At 49.7% G+C, this 25,289-nt stretch overlaps 1 protein-coding gene across 1 annotated transcript; it reads right to left on the bottom strand.

Moving 5' to 3' along the window:
• Positions 1 to 2,506: 2,506 nt before the first annotated feature.
• Positions 2,507 to 8,692, bottom strand: Sdr42e1 (short chain dehydrogenase/reductase family 42E, member 1). The gene is given in 4 exon segments (XM_048354724.1): positions 2,507 to 3,253; positions 3,255 to 3,615; positions 4,083 to 4,174; positions 8,676 to 8,692. Coding segments are annotated over 3 exon segments (1,176 nt in total). The 5' UTR covers positions 4,151 to 4,174; positions 8,676 to 8,692.
• Positions 8,693 to 25,289: the final 16,597 nt, after the last annotated feature.

Below are 25,289 nucleotides of genomic sequence, written 5' to 3'. Positions count from 1 at the left end.
CATCACCGTTACTACCACCACCAACCACCTCCTATGTCTTTCGCAGGTCATCTATGAAAAGTACTTTTTAAAGCCCTATCTTGCTTTATGCTTAGCACCGATTGTGAGTGCAGTGAGCGTGTAGGAGTGAATGCCGCCCGTGCCATCTCTCCCAGATGACGAAACCAGGTTCTCAGAGCCTCTGGGTACGTGGCTAAAGCCACTCAAAGGATTTGTGCTATAGGTTTTCAGACACCAAGTTCAGAGCTGCCCAAGGCATGTGGGCAGCCTTCACAGGGTCTGCTCACCCACTGGCAAGCTCAGTAGCAAGCACTGCCCGCCACCCTCTAGCCTGTCCGGTGTTTCTGTACTGTCCTTCCCGTGCATGAGACCTGGCGCTGTCTTCTTGCCACGTTGGTTCCTAGGCAGCGGTGTCACTTGAATGATTGCCCCCACAGCTGCCCCTGGAGGCCAGACAAGGCTGCCATTGTTACCGCAGCCCCTCTCTCAGGTGCAGGCCCAGGACGAGCTACAGGCGCTCAGGACGCCTTCCTATGTCTTGCCTAATTCAGTCACCAAAAGAATCCTGTGAGGCAGGATCAAGGTCTGTTTGCTTAAATATCACACAGGGGCAAAAGTTCACTCCCCAAACATGCACTGGGCCAGCGGCGCCTGTGATTGCCGCGCTGGGGTGCTAGGTGCTGGTCTCTGTATTTTCAAGCCTGTGAGTGGTGGCGGCCATTACCCGGTCACTCAGAGTCTTGGTCCGTTGTATGTTCCGGCTTCTGAGGTATTTTACACAAAAGCATTCCCATCGAAACCAGGCCCCTCCAGGGCTCCACAATGATGGGTTACCATTGAAGACACAAGGGCATAGAAATGAAGTCTTGAAGTTACTTCGGTCTCTTCTCCCAACAGGGGAGTTCGGGAGGAAGGAAAGCAAAGAAGAAAAGGAGGGAAGAGAAAGAACCCATTCTCTCTCTCTCTCTCTCTCTCTCTCTCTTCTCTCTCCCTCTCTCCCTCTCTTTCTCTCTCTCTCCCTCTCTCCCTCTCTCTCTGTCTTTCTGTCTCTCGTATTGGGTTAGAATTCAGGGCTTACCACTTGAGCCATGCCTTCAGATGAATGAAACTCTCATTTCAATTTTTTTTTTATTTTTAAAACATTTTCAGAAGCAAGTCTTTGTCGTACAAGGGGGTTCATTGTGGCATTTTCCATACACACATCAGTGACACTCACCCCCTCCATCGCTCTCCCTCATTGGCCTTCCTTCTTTTTTTTTTTTTTCCTTCTGCATTTACTTTGCGGTTGTTTTAAAGGCGCTCTGCAGCAGGGTTACATTTACAGATGTCCGGTAATAAGCACCTTTCCTTACCCATCGTGTCATCTGGCCCCTCGTTCCCTCTCCCCCCCTCCCCTCCCCCTGCAGCTCCACCCATGAGTTCACTTTCATAAATGTCCAGTGAGCTCCACTATTGCACTTTCCCCTCCCCTTTCCTCTGATTCCGTGCCCTCCCCCCACCTTCCCATAGATGTGCATGTGGATGCACTGTATATAAGGTAAAGAATACCGAATGGTCAGAAAAAAAAAATTAAGAGCCAAGTCCCTTGTTCCCATATCTTTGGAGTTCATTTCAGCACGTATATTATTTTATATAAATATGAAGAGGCACTTGGGTATTGCACCTTGGTGGTTCTCTCCTAAGATTATCCTCTTTTGGTCTCTCACTGTATGTGAGGATCTGGAATTCTGTGTCATTTGTCATATCCCAGGGTGTTTTAGATCTAGCTTCTACCTATCAGGGAGAATAGGTGCTTTTGTCTCTCTGATCTTGGCTTACCTCACTTGACATGCTCCGTTCTAGTTCCATCCGTTTCCCTGGGAAATGGATAATCTACCCTCCTTCTAATCTGCCCTCCTTCTGTAAACGATTGCAATAGGTTTCATCACTCTATTTTAATATACAGGTGTAAAAGCACCTCACCACTTCATTCACCTTCCTTCTGCTGCTAGTAACCACCTGTAAGTAGCACCTGTTCAGTTCCTACGGTTCCTGTGTGTGTGCACATCCCAGTACTGGGTCATGAACCAGGCCTCGCCCTCTTGTCCTCTACCACGTAAGCTATGCTTCCACTTCCAGCTTTTTGCTGGCTATTTTGAGATCAGAGTCTTGAGAATTTGTCTGCCCAGGCTGGCTTCACATCGTGATCCTCAGATGGCAGCCTCCCGAGCGGATAGATGAGAGGTGTCGGCCCGTGCTGGGCGCTGCCATTCATTGTGTATCAATTGTTCGAAGGGGTTTTTCATACCACGGTGTTCCATACCTTTGTCTTTTAATCAAGTTAACGTGCCTTTCCCCTGTGAGTCAACAGGCCCCAGGGAGCTCCGTTACCTCATCGGAAGAGTCAATTCTTTAGCAGTGACCGAGGGCTGAGCGTGGGACTGGATACCGCCGTGCGTGCTCGTGAGCCCGTGTTCTCCGAGACGCGCCGAGTGACTGTGATCAGTTCCCGTGTCCGGCCTGGCCTTCACGCCGACAGAGCGGAAGGCAGCCAGGCGAGCAGCGACAGGACCAGGAGCAAGACCAGCAGCCCGTCCCAGAGCAGGTACCGCAGGCCTTCGTGCTCGGGGCGCCTGCCGTGGCCGCGGGCTTTGAACCACTCCACGGTTTCCCGCAGGTCGTAGGCCCGGGCCTCGTAGCCCAGCTCCTTCTTGGCTTTCTCCAGGCTGAAGTAGTGCGTGATCCCGCTCTTGTAGACCTCGGCGCGGGTGAGGAAGGGCTGGAAGTTGTAGAGTCTGCCCAGCACGAAGTGGACTACCTCCGTGAGGAACGCCAGGCCGTAGACGAGGCCCAGCGGGAGGCGCACGGAGGGGAACTTGTAACCCAGGCCCTCCACCAACGGCCGGAAGAACTCGAAGTTGTTCACGGGCTTGCCGTCGGAGATGAAGTAGGGCTGCCCGGAGGCCACGTGGCCCCTGTGGGCCTGCAGGGCCTCGGAGGCCAGCACGTGCGCCTGCACCAGGTTGTCCACGTGCACGAACTGCGTCAGGCTCTCGGGCTCGCCGAACACGAACTTGAAGAGGCCCCTCTCCAGGTAGCTCACGATCCGGGGCAGGTGCCTCTGCTCCCCCGGGCCGTAGATGCCGGCGGCCCTCAGCGAGCAGGTTCGCAGCACGCCCCGGCCTCGCTCCAGCGCCGAGCCGTTGGCCTCCAGCACTCTCTTCTCCGCCATCATCTTGGTGCGGGAGTAGTGGTCCGTGTACAGGTGGGGGGGGCAGGTAGGGCAGGGACTCGTCCCCGTTCTCGATGACCTGGCCCGAGAAGATGACGTTGAACGTGCTGGTGTAGACGAGCCGGGGGACCCCCCTCTGACGGCAGGCCCGGAGGACGTTGTCCGTGCCGCGCACGTTCACCTCCTGGATGAGCTTGGGCGTGAGCTGCTCCCGCCCGGACATCCCGTAGGAGGCCACGTGGAACACGCAGGCCACCCGGCCGGCCTGGAAGGCCCGCTCCACCTCGCCGAAGCGGCGGATGTCGCCGCGGACGAACGTGATCCCTTCGGGGATGGCTTCCGCGGGAGTGTAGATGTCGAACAGGATCACCCGGACCCCCTTCTGGTTCAGAGCACAGCCGAGGCTGAAACGACAAAGAGGGAAGGTGGCGTCAAGTCACCCTTCGGAACGGCGGAGAAAATAGGTGGGGTGGGGCCCAGCCTCCGTGACTCACTGCGGAGCCTCCATCTGTCCCTGTTCATTGCTACAAGTAGGATTTATTCCACTTGGAGAAACAAGAACCCTCCCTCCTACTTAATAAAAACATCATCACTGAGAAAGAATGGTTCTTATTTTAAATGATCTTTGGTTGCACGAATAATCGCCACACGCCCATGTACAAGTGTTTGTAAGGAATTTTTCTTGAAGCGGAATGTATCTGTGGGTCTCACTTTCAATATCAAGGTCACAGACAACACGGTTTATTTTGGGTTTAACAGTACACAAGCCAGTAAGATCACATTGCATGGATGTCAAAATTGAAAGGTACACTTTTTTTCCAACAACTACTAATAAAGAATCCCAGGGGCCTATTTTTGTAGATGTACAGACCGGAAGCCAAAGTATCCACTTCCTCCAGTAATGAGGACAGTCTCCTTTGAAAGTCTTTGGGAGCTCATGTTGTAGACAAGGAATAACCGGACCTAGAAGAAAAAAATGAAAGCATGCAACAATATTATCATCTAAATGCAAATGTATTCATCCCAAGAATAAAAGAGGACCGAAGACATAACTCAAAGGTGGAATGCTACTTTGCCATGTGTAAGACCTTGGGTTTGATCCCCAACACTGAAAAAACAACAACAGAAGAAACAAGCAAACAATTCGATATTCTCTAGTAGCACCCAAGCTCAGACCTGGGTTCTGGTCAGAGCTGTGTGACATTAGCTCCCTGATCACCCTTCGGCCTTCAAATAGCTTCATATGTAATATGAGGATTGGAATATCTACCTTGCTTGGCAAGATCAATGAGAAGGATAAATAAAATAATGTGCTTGTGGCACTTTGAAAACCAGCGGGCATCTTTTCTTTTCTCTGTTTTAATAAAACGTATATGAGCTGTACAAGGAGGTTACATTGTGACATTTCCATCCATGCACAGAGTGTACGCTCCCTCCCTCCCTCCCTCCCTCCCTCCCTCCCTCATCTCCTCCACCCTTCTTAAAACAATTTCAACAGGTTTCCTCGTTCTAGTTTCCTATATAAAGCACTCTGACCATGGTCGCTCTTTGTGTTCACCCTCCCCTCCCCCACAGAGCCTGTTTTACTTTCCTGTCACATTTTTTAAAAGTGCATATTAGTTGTACAAAGGGGTTTCACCATGGTATTTCCTGCATACCTCTTAGTTAGATTTTAGTTAGATCAACCCCTTCCATTGCGCTCTCCATATAGCACTTTTCAAATGCAGGGTATTATATGGATTCTTTTTTATATGAAAGAGCATTTTAATCCTTGTCCTTAGAATCCATAAAGACTATACATGATTTGGAAATGAGACTGTACCAAACATTGGCGATGAAGAATCGTCCACTCTCTGACTTTTCTCTTGTCTGGTCACTCAGGAATACACGGTTATCAGCTATGGCTGTTGTTGCTTGCTGCCTCGCGTTATTCCCATCCATGTATTCACCATAGTCTACCTTCCCTTCCACACCAGAGTGAGACCCCCGTTCACGTACTGATGGGCCACATCTCCGAGGCCTGGTTTGAACACTGATATTCTGTGCCATGCTGTCTTTTGACTGGCATCCCCCATTTGGCATGCTTCACTTTTCCCGATCGCCACATTTCATTGGTTGCTAGAGGAAATATTGTGACTGGATTTGTTTTCCTTCCACCTGTCTCAGGACAGGGTACTGGCCCACTCTTCTACGTAACTGCACACCATTCAGAGATCTTTCCAGAACCAAACTGCTGGCGATTTCAGACTCATGTCTTACAAACTGATGAAGCACTGTCTGTAGCACAGGTCTTTGAAAGATGGCTTCTATTTGCTTTTCTTACAATCTAATGTTGACTTTCCTCTGGTCCCCCACACAGAGGCACGCACGGCTGACAAACCACTCCCGCATCCTTGCTCTTTGCCCCCTCCAAGTGTGCCAGAAAGGATGGGCCTCCCGACTGTGGATTCTTTTCTCTTCCTTTGTCACTTGTGGGGCTTGCATTGCACTGAGGGTCTGGGTGCTGTCTCTGAGCTTTGTTTCCCCCCTCAAGGCTAGGTAACTGGAAATAGGAGTCTCACAAACTTTCCTGCCCTAGCTGGCTTCAAACCAGTATCCTCAACCTCATGAGCCTCTCATCCTCCTGAGTAGCTAGGATTCCAGGCATAAGCCATTAGCACCTGGCTGATATTTCACTTGTCTAAGTTGTAAGCCTACAAGTAGCAAGCCAAGCCAACAAGTAGCTCGCAGGCTTATGGAGATGAAGCTCCACAGATGCCCCTTCTCCCGTCTCCTTTCTTTCAAGCACTCAAGTCTGGGGATTTGTCATTCTGTTGTGTTTCCAGGAGCCATGGTTAGGTTTTTGCCAAGGCACTGGGTTAGAGTGTACGCAGATGGACAGCGAGGTGAATCAGATCATCGGTGTTGATTTCAGTAGGTGTGGCAGGTGAAGACCAGGCTCAGTGGCTTCGGGAGTGAGGACACTCCGGGAATGGGGCAAAATGGCACGGAGGGCTGTGGACCGCTGCGTGCACAGGGTATTTATGAAGAACAACTCACTGGGGCGCCCCCAAGAGGCCAATTAAAAATGCAACAAACTATTTCTAATTCTCCCTTTTTTTTTGAGTTCATTTCGATATCTTTTGTTTTTGAAGATGCTGCATTCCAGGCCAGTCACCAGAGGACAGGCCAGTCAGGGCTGTGTGTGTATTAGCCGAGCCAGGATGTGCAATAAGAGGCAATTAAAGCTTGCTAGTCCTGCTGCGGCTCTTCCTCATTACCTTCCAACTACAGCCAGAGGCAAGAACGGGCACAACCGCCTTCACAAGAGAGCCAGAGGAGAAAGACAAAGGAAAACTCCAATTTAGCAAGACAAACAGCCAGGACAGCAGGCTGGTGAAGCATCGAAAAATAATCAGCCAGGAACGAGCCCTGATCTCCTACAGCAACGACCACATTAAAAAAAAAAAATCTCAGCAAACATAGAAGGCACGGATGATAAGCCAGCAAAAGCAAGAGCATATACAATTTTTCTCCACACAGTTGTCTGGTTTTCATCTCCCTTAATCTATTAAGCTACTAATCACTTGCATCTGAGTTTTTGGGTTATGCACTCAGATAATGACAACTGTGAAGAACATGAAAATAACCTCCAGACAGCACGACCCTGGGTTTTGGTGCTGTCATAAATGTCTACCTAAGTAGACCAGAAGTAAAAGGTAGCTGTTCTCAATGGGCCAGAGAAACAGCGACTACCTGGGATGGAACGGTTCAGAGTCCATGCAGGGTGCCAGCGTTCTTTATTTGTCTTTGCTACAATGCAATCAAAGCAAATGAAGACAAAAGAGTTAGCGATGGTGAGGGTCGCAGCACCTGGTATGACGAAAGGATTGCCAAGGGTAGAACCTGAGAAGACGGAGCGCGTTTGCAAGGGAAGTCAAGGGCACAGCATTCGGTGAAAACTCACAGCGCCCAGTGTGACACTCCTGGGGGCAGGAGAATCTGGAAGACTGTAGAGGCAGAACTGGGAGCGGAATGCGTTTCTCTGCACACTTTCACGTGTCCCCTCCCGCCCTAGCTGCAGGACACGGTTGCCACTTCCACGTACCCTAGTGAATGCTTACTCTCATTTAGTAAGCATTTTCCCTGTGCCAGACATTGGCCGAAGCCCTTCCCGCAAGTTATTTCACTAGATGCCCAGAACGTCCCCTGACATGCGGATGGATTAGCGATGCCATTTTACAGATGGGAACACTGAGGCTCAGAGACACCGCGCGTCTAACCCTAAGTCCCACAACTGGCAGACAGCAGGGCATGATGCAAATACACATCGGCCACCAGGTGCATCTGACGCCACTGCTTACGCCACGGTTGCAGCTGCTTCGGGAGGCGTTGTGTAACACCTGACCGGAAGTACTGGGCACACTACTGGTAATGAGCGAAGGCCAGTATTTACAGATTTTCTACAGCTATAACTTTCTGCCACCTCACTAAGTCTGCTCCAGTTCTCGGAGGGGGAGGAGGAGCTGGTCCATCTCCTTCCCTGAAGCAGAGAGGCATACCAGCACAACCTCCTAGGTTGGAAATTAAAAAAAAAAAATTAGTTCATGGACTTGGCTCTTCTAGCAGTTTCTAGTATGACCCAGGGCAACTCACAACGTCTCTCGGATCCTGCCTCTCTAAAATAAAAAGAACAGTAATGGTGGAGATTATGGATGCGGCACTTCAAACATTTACCATTTACACATTAGGACAAGTGAGATAGTTTCTAGAATGATCAGCTCTGCGGAGACGGAGACAGAACCTTGCTCACAAATCAAGTGGATCTTCAGCGGCTGAACTGGATCCAGAGTTTACAGCTGGTTTTGTCTTCCTCCCTGGTGGTGTGCCACGCCTCCGATCAGAGATGTCGCAAAGCCCGAGCCCTTGCACCGTTTATCTTACCATCTTTACAGTTAACGCCATTGCTAGTCTCTCGCTCTAATTACTCACCGATTAGATTTTTTAACTGAAACCCAATAATGGCAATTTTACCGCAATGAATTCCTTCTCGATGGGAGCCTCCCATTGCCACTCTGAATGGGACATCCCAAGTACTGTCACAAAAAGAAGACAATCCTTTCTCCAGAATGCCCTGAAAATGAAGCCTGCCAGAATACGCCTGGCTGTGTAGGCGCCGTGGAAAACTCTGAGCTTGAGACTGTGGTCTGTAAAAATATCGATAATAAGCATTAAAAAGAAAAAAAAAAGCAAAAGAAGAAAATGTGGAGCGGTGCAGTGCCATTTTAGAAAACCAGGCTGAGCCGGCACCCTGGGACCTGGGAGAGAGGTCCTGTCATGGGATGGGTGCTCCTCACTACCGGCCCCCCGCCTGGGGACTGTCACCTGTCACCCTCAGGTCCCTTTCCCGAGCCTGGGGCCACCCCACCATCCAAGCCAGGATCTGCACCAGCAGCGCCTGCCCTCCCGAGCCCTCTCCACTTACAGGGACAGGAAACCACAGCGCGGCGGGGACTGCCTGCGCCCGGCAGGCGATGCCCAGCCTTTCATCGGTTCCTGTTGCCCTGGGGGAGCCGGAGCCGTCAGACCGGCTCCTCTGGGAGCCACCCACCGGCCTCTCTAGGAACCGGGGAGTTGGGCGTCTCTATGATGCGGATGCGTAGGTTGCTGCTTCATCCCCACCTGCGCTCGGACAGTCAGGTTCACTTCCAGAACCTCCCCGACGGTCCCAGCCCGTGGCCCCCAGAATCACAGCATCACTCTTCCTACCTCCCACACTGGCTTTTCGACTTCTGTCCCCTGCCTTTGTGTAACTGCCGCCCTGAGCACACGACTGAGGTGAGAAAGTGCTCAGCTCCGACGGTGGCTTGCATGGATGGGTAGATGGACGGAGGGATGGGTGGATGGATGGAGGGATGGAGGGGTGGATTGGATGGGTGGTAGATAGACATGGAAGGATAGACAGGAGACCCATGGATGGATAAGTGGGTGGGTGGGTGATGGATGAGTCTCCTTTGAGGACTAAATCTTCACTCCATGTATCTTTTAAAAGTCTAGTGCTTGAGTTTCTGTATCTATGTGTGACCCGTATTTTCCTGTGTCCCTGATTTTTTTCCCCATTCCATGTATTTTGGTCACTGAACAGACAGCAATGCCTAGACCAAGTCTGTTGCTGCAGGGACCAAGGACTTAAAAGCTGCACCCAAAGAAAGCAAGGCTGACATTCTCATGCCAAGATCTCCTGGATAGACTCTTCTTTCTTCTCCTTAGGGGTGTGGCTCCAGGAAAAGCCGGACATTCTGTGTACACATGCCTAGATGCACATGTGCCTTAGAATGGACCCCTGGCCAGAAAGACCCCACCCAATTGGTGACTCCGAGGTTGGAGGTTTTGGCTTTATATGCTATGCTTGCCAATAGGACTGAGTTTCAAAGAGGCTCATGTGAGTTATGATATTCTCTTCTTTCACTAAGAACACAAAGTCGCAAGGGCAAACCCAAACCCGACATAAAAATAAGTGATTCCTGGGTGTAGATAGCCACATCTCCGCCATTAATGTCTCTCAGAGAAGACCCTGGTTTTCCTGCCTGAGAGAAAACTGTACTCAGTTCTGTTAACGGACAGCTTTCCTGTGGCTGCTCATGATACGTACAAAATAGAAGAGGAGAGGAAGGTCCCAGAGGTAGAAGACCAGCTAGATGCTCCTGAGACCAGCAGCCGAGGAAGAAACGGCCCTCCGAGGATGAAGTGTAGGAGACGGATTCCCTGTCATGATCCCAGGGGCCTCAGATTGCCTGTATCTTGGTCAGCATGAGATGTGGTGTACTTCAATATTCATATTCCTCTCCCACCAAGGACTGTTTCCAAACATAAACACATGCTTTAAAGGAAAATTACAAACTTTCATAATTGCTTCTTAAGTTTCCACTGCAATTGAGTGAGTTGATTAAAAAACCAAAAACTCTGAACAAGAAATCAGAGCGAGAAATGACCAGAGAACAAAATTGATCTAGTGTGAATGTATATGTCAGTACTTATTTTGTTTGGATTTTCCTCAATAACAAATCCAAGCAGAGGGTACATTTCAGAAAGAGTAATTCATGGTCAACTTCTTTATAGGTGCACAACAGTTTAAACATGGCATGAAACACTTTCACACCTATTACTTCATCAAATTCTCATCAACACTAGGGTTTTGATGTCCAGCCAGCATTAACTTAAACTGGTCATTTTTAGAATCTCCAGAAGACTGGAACATGGTAAATATTTACAATGAGCATGACTAGCTTTTTATAATAACCCTTCTATTGACATAATTTTTCAGAAATTAAAATTTCTACTTTCATTATATAACTCATAATTCAGTCTACGGTAAAGAGATAGTGTTCTGCTCCACACACTAACTCGAAACCCAGACTCTCTCGCTTTCTATACATTGTCTTCAACACATGGCTCCCGTGGTCTCTTCAGCAGGGAAGAGCTTATCTGAAGAACCTTCCAGCTCCTATTTGAGGTCTTGAAAGTCTTCCATCCATTCACTTCCCGGCCTGTCTGCAATTAGCTTGTGTTATGACATTCCTTGAACAAAAACCCCTCGAGGGCAGAGCCTCTCTCTGTTTGATAGTGCTTCCACTATAATGAAGTATCTGGCACAGAAATACATATTTTTTAATTGCTGTATGATCAAGCATGGGAATAAATGGCACGTCGATGGTCCCCGTTCAAAACTCCAGGTTGATGTGTGAGTCTTTTGTGTGTGTGTGTGTGTGTGTGTGTGTCTAACAGCACTAAGGTTTGGAGTCATATTTGCTAGGCTGGCACTCTACCACCTGAGCCATGTCCCCAGCAGGTAAGACGTTGTTTCGGATCACCTTGGGTTCGAAGTCACCTCTATCATCCTCAGCTACATAAGGGGCGCTAGAGAAGCCATTAGCGCATCACCACCATAACCCAGGACAGTTTCTAAAACAGTCCTGAGCTTGGGATGTTTTATGGTGAGAAAACAGAGAAGCCATCTTTTGAGAGGTCCAATCAGGAGTCTTTATTAAAAGGGTGGCAACTGCAAGGTGGACTCTTGTCTCAAAGAGCAGCCACTGAACCCTGTTAGGAAACTGAGCCATGAAGGCCAGAGTGGAAAGAAAGAGCAAAAACAATACCAACAAACCAACTCATCTCCAATGCTGAATTGGGACACCATCACCGTGTTGAGAGAAGGGCCAGGAGCCAGGACACAAACACAGAGACACATGGTGTGGCTTAATCATACCCGAGCTGATCCAAGCCCAACTAGGGTCAGGGGCCAGGGTCACCAGAAACTCCCAGTTCCAGGAACTGGACCGCGAGGTTTAATAACCTATTACCCAAGTCCCAGCCCTACCTCCAGGGGTTCAGGCATGCCCATCACTTGGGAGGCGGGGGCTTCGTCTTCCCTCACCATGAAGAAAAGATACAGACCATCTACCGTCAGGCATGAGGCCAAGATGGCGCCGGCCAGACTCGATCGCCCCACTTCAGGAGGCATTCCAAAAAAACAGCATCAGTCCAGAATGTGGACCAGTCGCAACAAAATCTGATGGAGGCTAGACCTACCTAGTAAATTGAAAGCAACTACACGGTTAGCAAGATCCGCAGGTAATTCCTACTTACCATAAAGGCCAAGATGCAATTTCCTGGAAGTGTGATGACTTAGTAGCAAGGAGATCCTTCAACAGTCTCCGCCACCCCTGGACACCAAGGAAGGTGAAGGTACTTGACCAACACCACAGAACTGATAAGCACAGGACCCCAGATTGAAAGCCAGACTTCTGGCTACACATCCCTTGTCACCATTTGCTCTCTACTGCTCTGTCTCCCAGAGAAAAACAATTAAAAAGGAGGAATAAATAGAAAATTTCAAGCTACATTTAAATGGTGGTTAATGATTTCAAGAATTGATTTGTTTTGGAAAAGGAAACAAGCATTTATTACTTACAGTGCACTTGATAAAATGTTTTCCCCATTACATATTAAAGAACTCTCTAAGCTACATAATGAATGTTTATATTTCATTTATTTAGCAATTAAGCATCTTAATGTTCTTTCAGAAACATTTACAGCACTTATTGAGAATTATCAAGCATCCTATTTGGGTCAGTGTTTTTTTTCATTAGTTTTTTTTGAAATGTCTCATTATTAGCACCTATGTCTTTCTTAGTACTAGTTAAAGTAAGTGTTTAAATAGTGCTATTATAACTCCATGTTAGGGTTAGGGTGTAGCTCAGTGGTAGAACACTTGCCTGGTGTGTGCAAGGCTCTGATGTCCTGGATCACAGTGACTAAGAGATGGTCACATGACCCACTACTATCTGATTGGGTTCTGCCTTAAGACTTTTACCTGAACAAGTAGGACAAACTGTCCAAAGGATCTAAGATAAAAGAGCTCATTCCTTTCCCTCCCCTCCCCTCCTCTCCCTTCCCTTCCCTTCCCTTCCCTCTTTCTTCCTTTCCTCTTCTTTTCCCTTCCCTCCTCTTCCTCTCCTTCCCCTTCCCCTCCCCTTTTCCTACCTCCCTATCTCCCTTCCTTCCTTCTTCCCTCCCTCCTCTCTCTCTTTCTTGATACTCATACAAATAGTAAAATAGCATGTTTCAAAAAGAAGACTGTCTCCAAAGGCAGAAGAGCCTTTGCTCTGCAAGGGATATGTTTGTCAGTGATGGTCAGACCTGCGTTGGAAAGCTGCTGTCTATCAGGCTGCTTGTGGTGTGGGAACTCATTTCAAGTCACAAACGCCTTTCCGTTTTAGCCTCTCAGTGTAGATAAATAAAACGAAATCAGAAGCGTGGGACGCCCCGGGACTCTGGAATCCCGAAGAAGAGCTGAGCCCTGTGTAGCACGCCCCACCGAGTGTGAGCTGCACTTCTTACGGGCCAGGTTCAACTTCACGTGCATCAAGTTTGCGAGGGACACCCATAGGAGCCGACTCACCGCAATTCCAAAGCGAGAACCAGCCAAGAGTCTACATTCCCTACGACGCAACATGAGCCAGCCATAAAATAGCGACAAAATGTGGACGCTTGTCGTAGGGATGCACTACACAAACCCAAGACGCACGTTTTATTCATCAGTTACCGAAGCCTGGCCAAAAGACCGCCTATGGCATGATTCCGCTGACAGCGCATGTCCGCTGTGGGCGAATCCACTGAGGTAGAAATCAGATGGGGGGGGGCAGTTGGGAGCCATTGCTAAGGGGTGTGGGGTTTCTTTGGGAGGGGTGATGAAATGTCCTGGCGATTGCGCAACTCTGAGCACAGAGGCATTGATTTGGACATTTGGAAACGATGACTTCATTGAAACCAATAAAGCTGGCACCAAAGGTCAGGCCCACCATGGAGGTGGAATGTTGTTGGAGTGGGAGAGGAGGGGGTGACCCACGCCCTCGGCCGTGTTGGTGAAAGCGTGTCATGTGTGGCAGGTGGACCTGGGAACAGCGTAGGAGCCGTGGTTAGCTTCCTCCGCCCTCTCCACTCCCCAGCCGCGTTCTCAGAGCCAGGCGGGAGCCCGAGCACAGAGCGAGAGGCAAACGGAGCTGTGGATAATAACCACTTTCCAATTAGCTGCATGGGAACGCGAGCGTCAGCTGGTATTAATTTTCATGATCAAATTACTTCATTTTGTCACTCTTCTTATTGCGAGGATAATTTTATGCCAGGATTATTTTAGTCATTCTAATTATGCATGCATCAATGTTTAGCGGGTATTTACCTAACCCACAGCCTACCCAAATGTTTTTGCTCCCTCGGAGCGCATGGCTGGTACAATAGAATATTAACAGGCGGTATGCGGTGCGGGGATGAAATTCCTCTCATTTCCTCAGCCATGTTCAGAAGGAGTGTTCAGGTGATACGTCTCGGAACACAATATGAATACTATTCAGATGAGTCTGCAGAACTGCGCTGTGAGTGAACTCGCTACGCTTCTAGAGCAGATGTTTCATTAAGGATTCAGTGAGGAGAGACACATTTAAACCTACCATTTACTCAGATTTCCCCCTTCTTTCCATTCCCGGGTCACCGGTGGGTGGTATGGGATAACCACTTTGCCCGTAGAATCCGTGTTCGTTAACCATCATCTGCCTCTTAACACTGTCCTGTTAGCAGCCTCTCTTCCTCCTTTGCCCCATCTTCTCTCTCTTCTTGCCCATTTCCTTTTGTTGTCTCTTTTTGCCAGTTCTTAATCAGTGAAAACCCAAGAATCAATCCTTAGCCTTTTTTTTCCTCCTCTTCTATATCGACACCCTTTCCGAATCTAAAAGAACTGTTCAACTCCCTTGGTTTCTTTCAACTATGACCCCAAGCTGGTTATTGCCAAATGTAGGTGAACTTGCCTCTGGAATGTGTTTACAGAGACGACCTGCTTTCTCTCAAGTGCATCTCACACACTGATCTTTCCCCTCTCAGCACTTGGCATGGCTACACCATGTTGACACCCGGTCCTCACCTTAATTCCCAGATTATTTGATCGTGCTTGGCAAAAAATCTCTCAAACTGGCTCTCCTTTCCATTATACGATTCACCTGATTTTCAGATGGTCCTTAACTAGCGTGGCACCCCACAGTGTGACCAAGTTCATCGCGGCAGTTTACATAGGGTTAGGGTTTTTTTTTTTTTTTTTTGCCAGTCCTGGGCCTTGGACTCAGGGCCTGAGCACTGTCCCTGGCTTCTTTTTACTCAAGGCTAGCACTCTGCCACTTGAGCCACAGCGCCACTTCCGGCTGTTTTCTATCTATGTGATGCTGGGGAATCGAACCCAGGGCTTCATGTATACAAGGCAAGCACTCTTGCAACTAGGCCATATTCCCAGCCCTCTACATAGGGTTAGATGTGCTTAGCAAACCCACCTGGAGGCCAGACCCACAGCGCTGCCTTCTTCCTTTCCTTCTTCCCCTCCCAGAGACCTGTCACCCCTGCACACCCCTCGTTGTATGGGATGATGGAGCCTGGGTGAGAAAGCAGGAAAAGAAATGATGGAGAGGAGGGAATAAGGACCAAAGGGACAAGCTGGCCCTCAGAGCCTTGAGAATGAAGAAGGCAAAGGGAAACACCATTGAGAAGGCTTCCTGCCCAGCCGTGGCACGGCTGGCGGAGCGGCGAGAGAGCACGTGAGTGCCACGGCCCGCGGAGTGTACAGCCCGGAAGTGTGCTGTGCTAGAGGGCTGGCATTCTAGAATGTCTCCCACTCTGCAAATGACAAGGCTTGTTGCAGGACACCCAGAGAGATGTCTTATAAATTCATCTGGATTCCATAGAAGTCTCAGTCCATTTTTTCCCCCTGTCTGGCTGGTTTATTGCCCTTGTTGTTGAATTAAAGAAAGAAGCTCCCTCAGCTGTGGCCCCTGACTAAGTTGACGGCTTACGGAAGGCTGTTTGGAGCTAGAATTTTCAACCCTTTATTGCACCCGAGGGACTCAAGATTCTGAGCGTTCCTGCCAATTAACAAAAGGTCTTGTAGTACTAGGATGACTTATATTTTATGCTGTATCAGAGATACACAGAACTTCCGATTCATGAGAGCAAAACCGAGTGACCCCATTACACGGGTGCAAAGAATCCCCAACCGTGGCACATATTGGTTTAGTTGACCAGAGTAAATGCCAACTCCAACATAGGAGATGATTAAAATCAGAGTGTTACCTATTCAATCAGCTGCCTGTTCTGGGCCAGGCCACATTCTTGGCACTACAGAAGAAAATGGATGATGAATGACATGTGTCTTCAGTGTTCAGATGTCAGCGTGGATTCGGTAAATAAGCAGTTGCATAACAACTGAATTTCTCAAAATGTATTATCCTTGGTACCCCTTGCAACAAATCACGTAAGGTGTGCCTTACACACGAACTTCCTAGACCTCGTTCCACTCGCGTGAGGCCAGGGGCCGGCAAGTGTAGCACACAGACCAAGGGACTTGTCTTCCCCTCGTGTTTCTGGAACTGCAGAGCCGTGTCTAATGGAGAGCAGCTCAGTGAGGGGACTGAGAATTGAGGAAGGGCCGATTCTTCGACCTTGATGTGGACTGTGGAGGGATGGCAGGAGGCTAACTCTTGGAGACTGTGTCTAGGTGGAGTTCAAGAGGATCCAAGAGCTCAGCAGAAGGGAGGGAATGGTGGAGCTCAAAGCAGAGTGGGGTGGTGTGCTGGGGGCATTCCCACAGGACTGAGCACCAAGGAGAGTGAGTTGGATCAGGAGAGAATGCTGGGTCCTCAGTGGCATAGACCAAGGGGCGCTGGGAGACCTCGGCAGCCATGGCCATTAGCTCTACACAACCCGGGCCAGTCTGGTGGGTATGCTGGGCAGTTTGATGAATGCCACCTGTAACCTCCTTGGAAGAGACTTTGAAGGGCAAGCCAGGTTTGAATGACAAACAGGTGAGGGAGGTTTTGAATTCAACGCTGACGTCAAAGGGGTAGAGATAGGAGCCACTGACAAGAGAGAAAAAGCACAGGGAAGACAGGTCTTTGGGAACTTGAAGAAGGCCCTGAGACCTCGAAGTGTAGTTGGTTCTACTTGATATCTGGCTCATACTGACATAAAATACGACCCTACCACCCACACTGCACTGTAACCTACTCTTCTTGCTTAGAAAACATTGCAGACGTTTTCCCATGTCATTAAATATTCCTCAACAACACGATTTCCAAAGGCCATCTAGCAGTCCATCAAAGGAAAGTATCATAATTTATGCAACAAATCCTTTCTAGTAAACCATTTGGGATGTTTTTACATTTTACATATGATAAATATCACCGCAATGAATAACTCTCTTTATAAATCATTATGCACATCTTTGATTATTTTCAAATGGGCTCATTTTAAATAACCATGAACCATGTATTGCTATTTTGCAATAGCATTTTCTGCTCATTGTTTCCTTTATGAACTAAAACTTTTCCTTGAGGCAGAAAAAAATGGAAAGGGAGTTCTTGGAACATCTGGCTTATGGTGTCATTTACTTTTGGTATTCAGCTGTGCACCCCGATTTTGAAATGGCCCCTTTCTAATAGTCTCATCTCAGGTTTAATCTCCCTTCTGGAGATACAGATGCAAGTGTGTTTCCCTCTGAGAACCTCTGGGCTGGAGCCATGAATATGGGAGAAAAACAATGCTAACGTTGTATGTTCCTTGCTGAAAATGATCCTCTCTCCATTTGTAAGGACCAAGGAGGAGGAGGAGGAGAAAGCAAGAAAGGAATATAGCGCAGAAATGCTTAGTTGGAACCCAAAAGGCGCATGATAACTGCTTCTACTGAAAATGGCGATGTGCTGGGCCATTTCCCTAGACCATCCTGACAAAATATGTGACTTATGTACTATTATTTCTTTTTTTTTTTTTGGCCAGTCCTGGGCCTTGGACTCAGGGCCTGAGCACTGTCCCTGGCTTCTTCCCGCTCAAGGCTAGCACTCTGCCACTTGAGCCACAGCGCCGCTTCTGGCCGTTTTCTGTATATGTGGTGCTGGGGAATCGAACCTAGGGCCTCGTGTATCCGAGGCAGGCACTCTTGCCACTAGGCTATATCCCCAGCCCTGTACTATTATTTCTATGTTTGATGAGCAGGCCAAGAAGTAAGGTCACCCTGTCAATTAAGTAGCAGAGTTAGAATTCTAACCCAGCATGGTGCAATCAAAGCCATCATTCCGTGTCAGGGGGAACGCTCACAGCTCTGCTTTGCTCGGATTCCAAACTGAAATTTGATTAATCGTGTAGACACATCAGCGTTGATTGGCAGACCGAGGTTTCAAAGCAGCAATAATGACCCACCCCCCCCCAACCTGGACTTCATGCTCGAGAAGGTATTTTCTTACCTAAAAGAAGAGGAAATCTCTGAGCTCCAGGGACAGCCCATTTATACAACCAATCCCATCTTATGGAAATGCAGGTTGTTCTTTCTTTCTTTCTTTCTTTCTTTATTTATTTTTTTGCCAGTCCTGGCACTTGGACTCAGGGCCTGAGCACTGTCCCTGGCTTCTTCCCGCTCAAGGCTAGCACTCTGCCACTTGAGCCACAGCGCCACTTCTGGCCGTTTTCTGTATATGTGGCGCTGGGGAATCGAACCCAGGGCTTCATGTATACGAGGCGAGCGCTCTTGCCACTAGGCCATATCCCCAGCCCAGGTCGTTCTTTATTGACGACCGTCTTCTCTCTGTGACAGTGGAAGTGGTGATTGTCCCGTGAGTGGCTTCTAGAAGCCACGTGGCTAGCCCGCTCTGGAAATATGCTTGCGCTGGCTTAGTTGACCAACATGGAAAGAACTGCAAAGCCTCTCTTCTGCCACAGGAAGGAGCTAGAAGGATGCCTATATCACCCCATCCTCTATGCGGGGTATGATTCCTACATGCCAGCCTTTCCAAAGAGGGAGGAAAGAAACTGAAGACGGCATGTGAAATCCAAGAAAGCTGAGAGGCAGAGGAGGGGTAGGAGAATGATATATTTGGAGACGTAGTCAGAAAGATTTTTATGCATGTGAATCTCTTAGCGTATTCATGAGAAGTAGGACTCTATAAATAGAGAGCCCTTGTCAGTTTCCAACAGGATGAGTCAATATAGATCTCAGAGGTCCTTCAAACTGGCCTTAAAAATACCTTCAATCTGATTCACAGAGTACAAGAGGCGAAGAACAACGTAAACAAGAACTTGGCACATTGCTTCACACACACACCTGAGCAAAGGCGGGCCAGTGATTGTGGAATTACAGTTCGATGATGGGCTTTTAGTAAATATTTGATGAACCAGGTAGTGGACTAGAAGCCAGTTTAACTTCAGGAGATTGCCCCACCCCACCCCTTTTGCTTTCTTCATGGATCTATGGACAGAAGTAGTTCAGAAAGCACGGGTGACTGGTGGATGGGCTCCACAGATGAGAAGTCGGGACTGGACCACATATTAAATACATGGCTGCCACTAACTTTCCACGAACACGAGGGAGAAATTGCCAGCATTAGGACTTGTGAGCAAGACAGACCAACTGGCTGACTCAATGACTCCACGTGTGTGTCTATGAACACAGTACACACACACTTACACACAGATACAGAGAGATACATACCCCCATAGATATACACACACATATGTACCAAGAAACATACACGTACACACCTACATACCTATGCCTACGTGTATATACACACACGCATGCACGCCAATGTACACCTAGAGATAATTCCCCATACCCCTGGGCACCTACAGATACACATTCACACCTATGTGCAAATGTATACAAAATATAGGCACCTACACACCTGTGTGTATATGTACACACACACCTACAATACACACATCCCTTCCCTCCCCTTCCCACTCCTTTTGCCCCCTTCCTTCTCCTTTCCTCCCCCTCCCTCCCCTCTCTTCTCTCTTCTTTCCCCTTTCTTTCCCTCCCTTCCCCTCTTTCCTTCCCTTCCCCTCTTTCCTCCCTTCCCTCCCCACCCCTCCCTTCCCTTCCCTTCCCCTCCCTTCCCTTCCCCTCCCCTCCCTTCCCTCCCCTCCCTTCCCTTCCCTTCCCCTCCCTTCCCTTCCCCTCCCCTCCCTTCCCCTCCTCTCCCTTCCCTTCCCCCTTCCCTCCCCTTTCCTTTCCTCCCCTTTCCCTTCCTTCCCCTTCCCTTCCCTTCCCTTCCCTTCCCTTCCCTTCCCTTCCCTTCCTTCCCTTCCCTTCTCTTCTCTTCCCTTCTCTTCCCTTCCCTTCCCTTCCCTTCCCTTCCCTTCCCTTCCCTTCCCTCCCCTCCCCTTCCCTCCCCTTCCCTTCCTTTCCCTTCCCTTCCCTTCCTTCCCCTTCCCTTCCCTTCCTTCCCCTTCCCTTCCCTTCCTTCCCCTTCCCTTCCCTTCCTTCCCCTTCCCACTCCTATTGCCCCCTTCCTTCTCCTTTCCTCCCCCTCCCTCCCCTCTCTTTCCTCTTCTTTCCCCTTTCCTTTCCCTCCCTTCCCCTCTTTCCCCCTTCCCCTCCCTTCCCTTCCCCTCCCCCCTTCCCTTCCCTCCCCTTTCCTTCCCTCCCCTTTTCTTCCTTCCCCTTCCCTTCCCTTCCCTTCCCTTCCCTTCCCTCCCCTTCCCTTCCCTTCCCTTCCCTTCCCTCCCCTCCCCTCCCCTCCCCTCCCCTCCCCTCCCCTCCCCTCCCCTCCCCTCCCCTCCCCTCCCCTCCCCTCCCCTCTCATCCCCTTCCCTTCCCTTCCTTAAATGAGCCACCAGTACCTGGTACAATATTTCAATAACAGAACAAGAGAGACTTCATTTAACTCCAAATTCTCACTGCCTTCTCCTCCCCCCCCATTGTAAAAAAGTTATGAAGTATATAATATTTGCATTCTTACCACTGGATACTTAAAATCTTAGTTATCATTCAAATGTTCAAAAAGCAATACATGCATGACCGGGAAAAGGCAATATTGCCTCAGCTTTCCTGCAATCACAATGTGACCTGTGCTAATCTGTCCGTTCCTTGAACTTCGGGTCATTGTAATATCCACGCCTGGCGATTCTTGGCTTGCTGAGTCATCCTGTCACTATGGTACGCTCACCATAATATTCCGCACTTATTACCCTACCATGATTTTAGTGATGTTTGAACTCCTAAACATGCTGCCCATTCAGGAGCTTAGCACCAGATAAAACATTCCACTGTGTGCCAGGGATGTCTGAGAGGAAGAAGGCAAGACCACAGAGGATCGCTCCAATATCTGAACGCAGTGGAGGTTGACATGTCCTAGGTGATTCCAACTGGGGAGGGGAAGGCAGACCAACGCCAGCGTCAAGTTCACGGGGAAGCCACTGCTGTGCTCTGTCGCCCTGAAAAACCAGGTGTCAGGGCCAGGGACATGCCCGTCCTCAGAGGCCTGGCAATATTCACCACGACTCCTGGGAGGGGATTCCCAGAGAACCCTCATTCTAGATGGGACCTTCCTTTTTCAACTTCCTGCCTAAACTTGAGATTCTAAGAAAGTTCTTTGGAACATTGTTAGCTTTATGTATTTATTTGTTCTTGCCCTGGGTGACTGGGAAATCTCTTGTGGTAAGATATCTTGGCGTCAGAAGCTATCTCTGAAAAGCGCCTGTCCTGGCAGAAGGACATTGACCCACTGGCAGGATTGACTTGATCCATGCCCCTTTCCTCTTGGAAGACTGAGCTCACCACACAGGGCCTCCTACCCGAGCGAGGCTGTTCGTTGACGACAGCTCCCGCATGAAAGAGTGGGGACAGAGAAGATGGGATTCCATTCCAGCTGGGTGGAAGGAAGGCCTTGTAGAGCAGTAGGCCTCTGATGAAAGGAATTTGGAACCTAGAGGAGGTGGAAAAGCTCCTCGTCCAGACACTCTATGACGCACTGTGCTTCTTAGCGGGCAAAAGGCCTTCTTGTTGGGGCTGGGGATATAGCCTAGTGGCAAGAGTGCCTGTCTCGGATACACGAGGCCCTAAGTTCGATTCCCCAGTACCACATATACAGAAAACGGCCAGAAGCGGCGCTGTGGCTCAAGTGGCGGAGTGCTAGCCTTGAGCGGGAAGAAGCCAGGGACAGTGCTCAGGCCCTGAGTCCAAGGCCCAGGACTGGCCAAAAAAAAAAAAAAAAAAGGCCTTCTTGTTCCTGGGGCAGGATTGCTATCTCAGCAGATCAGAAGCTAGGCCCATCTTCTTCTCTACTGAATTCCTCCATGTCTGGCGCTGAAGCAGACACCAAGGCAACGCTTAGAAATGCGCTCCTTCCCGAGTCCACTCACCGACCACGATGTGGGGCCTGGGGCCAACCGTGAAAGGGAATGAACGGCCACGATCACAGCAAACGGGCACACATGTGCCTTCCGGTTCTACAGTCTAGTAGAAGAGACGGAAGAGCAACTTGTATTCATGTCTGTGCATTGGCTGAGGACAGTGAAGGAATGGGCAAAGTATGGAAGCTGAAGGTTCTCAGGGTGGGTGGTGAGGCGGTGACACTTCAGATCACACTTGAAGGACGGAGGAGGACGGGGGTGGGGACGGGGGGGGAGAACTGAGGGAAGAACTAAGCCGTGGAGAAGGAGGCTGGGCAGGGCAGCCTCACCGCCCAGAGGAACGGACGCAGAGGCCGTGAGAGCCACGAGGGTCCAGGCTTCCCTTCCCAGTGCCTCTCAGTGCCAGGCACCAGGGGGCAGGATGCTTCCCACTCCCACGTGACACATGGGAAACGAAGGCTCAGGGCAGGCAGGCCACTTGCCCACTGCCCCGCGGGATGAAGCGGAAGGAGCAGGCTTCTACCTCGCTTGAACCTTTGTGAGACCTGAGAGACCAAGTCCTTCACATTGCCTGCCCCACTGCCCGGACTTGCATCTTGCTCGAGGATGTCCATCATGGAGGGCAAGTTGGAGGCTAGCCTAAGAGAAATGTCCATCTTCATCCCTGAGCGTCCTGTCCCGGAGCCAGCAACCTCTCCATACCTCAGGTGGGGGTGAGGCTGGAAGGGCAGGTCTAACCGGCCGTCACCCCACGGGGCCCCTCATGCGCATGCGTGCGCTCCCCACCCCCTTCCCACAACCTTGCTGCTTCCACCCGGTCTTGCTTGGGTCTTGAGCTAGCCTGAGCCCTCCACAGCTAAGTGGGACCACGGTCCATGGGAGCTAGACGCTACTTTCCTGCTTCCTGTCCAGGCCTCCACCCCCCCTTACCAAAGCCTGCTGTGTTCTCAGCATGGACCCACGAAAGCAGAGGTGTTGCGATAGGTCCATATTCTATGGAATAATTTGTTCTATCCTACCTCCTCGTGTGTGTGTGTGTGTGTGTGTGTGTGTGTGTGTGTGTGTGTGTTGGTCCTGGGGCTTGAACTCATGACCTGGGTGCTCTCCTGAGCTTTTTCGCTCAAAGCTAGTACTCTACCACTTGGGCCACAGCTCCACTTCTGGCCTTTTGGAGGTTAATCAGAGATGAGAGTCTCTTGAACTTTCCTACCCTGGCTGGCTTTGAACTTGATCCTCAGATCTTAGCTTCCTGAGTAGTGAGAATTACAGGTGTGAACCACTGTTGCCACTAGCCCCGACCTCCTCTTAATTTTTATTCTATTTTTTAAAAAGCAAACCCAAACCCACATGTCAGCCTCTTTATTAAGTATTTGGCAATCTTGCAGTTTGAACTTTAGGCCTCATGTTTGGTAGTCAGGAAGGGCTCTACCACTTGAGCCACGCCTCCAGCCCTGCTTTTTCTTCTGGTTATTTTGGAGATGAAGAGCAGTGTGTTTTTCTGCTCTGGCTAGCCTTCAACTGCAATCTTCCAGAGCTCAGTTTCCTGAGTAGCTAGGATTATAGGTGTGAGCCACCCACATCTGGCTTAAAAAAAAATTAAATAACTACAAAAAGACATCAAGAGAGGTGAAGTTACCAGGGCAAGACTCTAGAGCAACTGCTGGTGCCGGCACTGGATTGGTACGTGGGAATCTGCATGCAAAGTGAGCTCGCTGGCTTTGCCAACATCTGGGCTTCGCTGGGATTCTGCGTCCTCCTCAGCAAGATGGCCGCAGGCAGTGGCGGAGCTGGCTAAGTCCATGGAGGTGGTGCGCAGGTCACCAGCGCTGCAGCTGGAGAGCCATGTGTTACACGGAGGGCGGCATTTTCATTGTTTTCCCTCCCTCCCTCCCTCCCTCCCTCCCTCCCTCCCTCCCTCCCCTCCCTCCCTCCCTCCCTCCCTCCCTCCCTCCCTCCCTCCTTCCCTTCCTTCCTTTCTCTTCATGCCAGTACTGGGGCTTAAACTCAGGACATGGGTGCTGTCCCTTAGCTTTGTCAAGTCAAAGCTGGTGTTCTACCTCTTGAGCCACACCTCCACTTCTGGCCTTTTTTCTTACCGGCTAATTGGAGATAAGAGTATTGTAGACTTGTCTGCCAGGGCTGGCTTCGAATTGGGATCATCAGCTACCAGCGACCTAAGGAACGAAGATGAAAGGTTCTGTCTAATTGGTGCCCGGCTAAGATGGCCCCTGAGCAGGCAAATGGCAAGCAAGGTTGGAGTCACAGCTATTGAATACGTGAGTGTGACTTGGCAGTTCCCGGCTTGGGTTTTTCCTATGTAAATTAAGCATACATGCCACTCCACAAGATTTCTACAGGTACAGATGTCATAAAAAGTAGGGAAGGGCTAGCACATAATAAACTGTGTTTATATTTTTTACATTAAGCAGCCAGTAGAGTAGTTAAGGTGAAAGAGCCCAGAAGCGGGGTATGGGGGGGCCTCAAGCCGGTAATCCCAGCTTTTTGGGCAGCAGTGATCCGGAGATCAACCCGGGAAGGAAGAAGTTTGGAAACTCCATCCCGGCCAATGGCTGGGTGCAGGGGCAAGCCCCTATTCCCGGCCACACCTGTCAGCCCACGCTCACTCAAAGGCCGCCAGGGCCGACCTCTTTCCCTCCCTCTTCATCCAGATAACTTTGCTGCCTCTCTAGTGTGGCTTGAGCAGTCGGGGTCCTGCCCAGCCGGCGTGAGGGCCTGAGTTTAATCTTCAGTGCTGCCCCTCGCCAAAATGAAAGGCAGGTTCCACTGCTGGGGGGTCTTGAGTGAGGCTCTTACCCCCTCTAGTTTCTGAATTCCTCTCCTGGCCACTCTTCCCTTGATTCCTGTATCGCAGGAGGAATTGGTTCTCACCGAGCCCGAGGAGGGGTCACTGCTGAGAGGGACACTGGATCTTGGTAGAGAATGAGCCGGTAAGCAGCAGAACACAGCTCCTGTCTCAAGTAAGTGCTGATCTTGGCTGGCCAGAGTTCTAGTGTCATGGGTATCAGCTCCTCCTGGACTGTCTCCCTTCCAGTAAGATCAGGGTACTTTTTTATTTTTATTATTATTTTTAACTCAGTGCCTGCACTCTGTCCTTTAGGTTTTTTTTTTTTTGCTCAAGGCTAGCAACTCTGCCACTTGAGCCATACTTCAGCACTGTTTTTTTGTTTTTGTTTTTGCTGGTTAATTGGAGATACGAGTCTCATGGATTTTCCTGCCTGGGCTGGCTTCAAACTGTGATCCTCAGATCTCAGCCTCCCGAGTAGCTGGGATGACAGGCAGTTGTGCCCGGCAAAGGTGCATTTCCCGTGCTAAGAATTGCTCTTTGTCCAGCTCGTTAGCCTGCCTCAGTTGGTGAGTGTCG

The sequence above is a fragment of the Perognathus longimembris genome, chromosome 10 (assembly GCF_023159225.1).
Source record: "Perognathus longimembris pacificus isolate PPM17 chromosome 10, ASM2315922v1, whole genome shotgun sequence".
NCBI lineage: Eukaryota > Metazoa > Chordata > Mammalia > Rodentia > Heteromyidae > Perognathus > Perognathus longimembris.
This window is presented reverse-complemented; position numbering and strand designations above follow the sequence as displayed.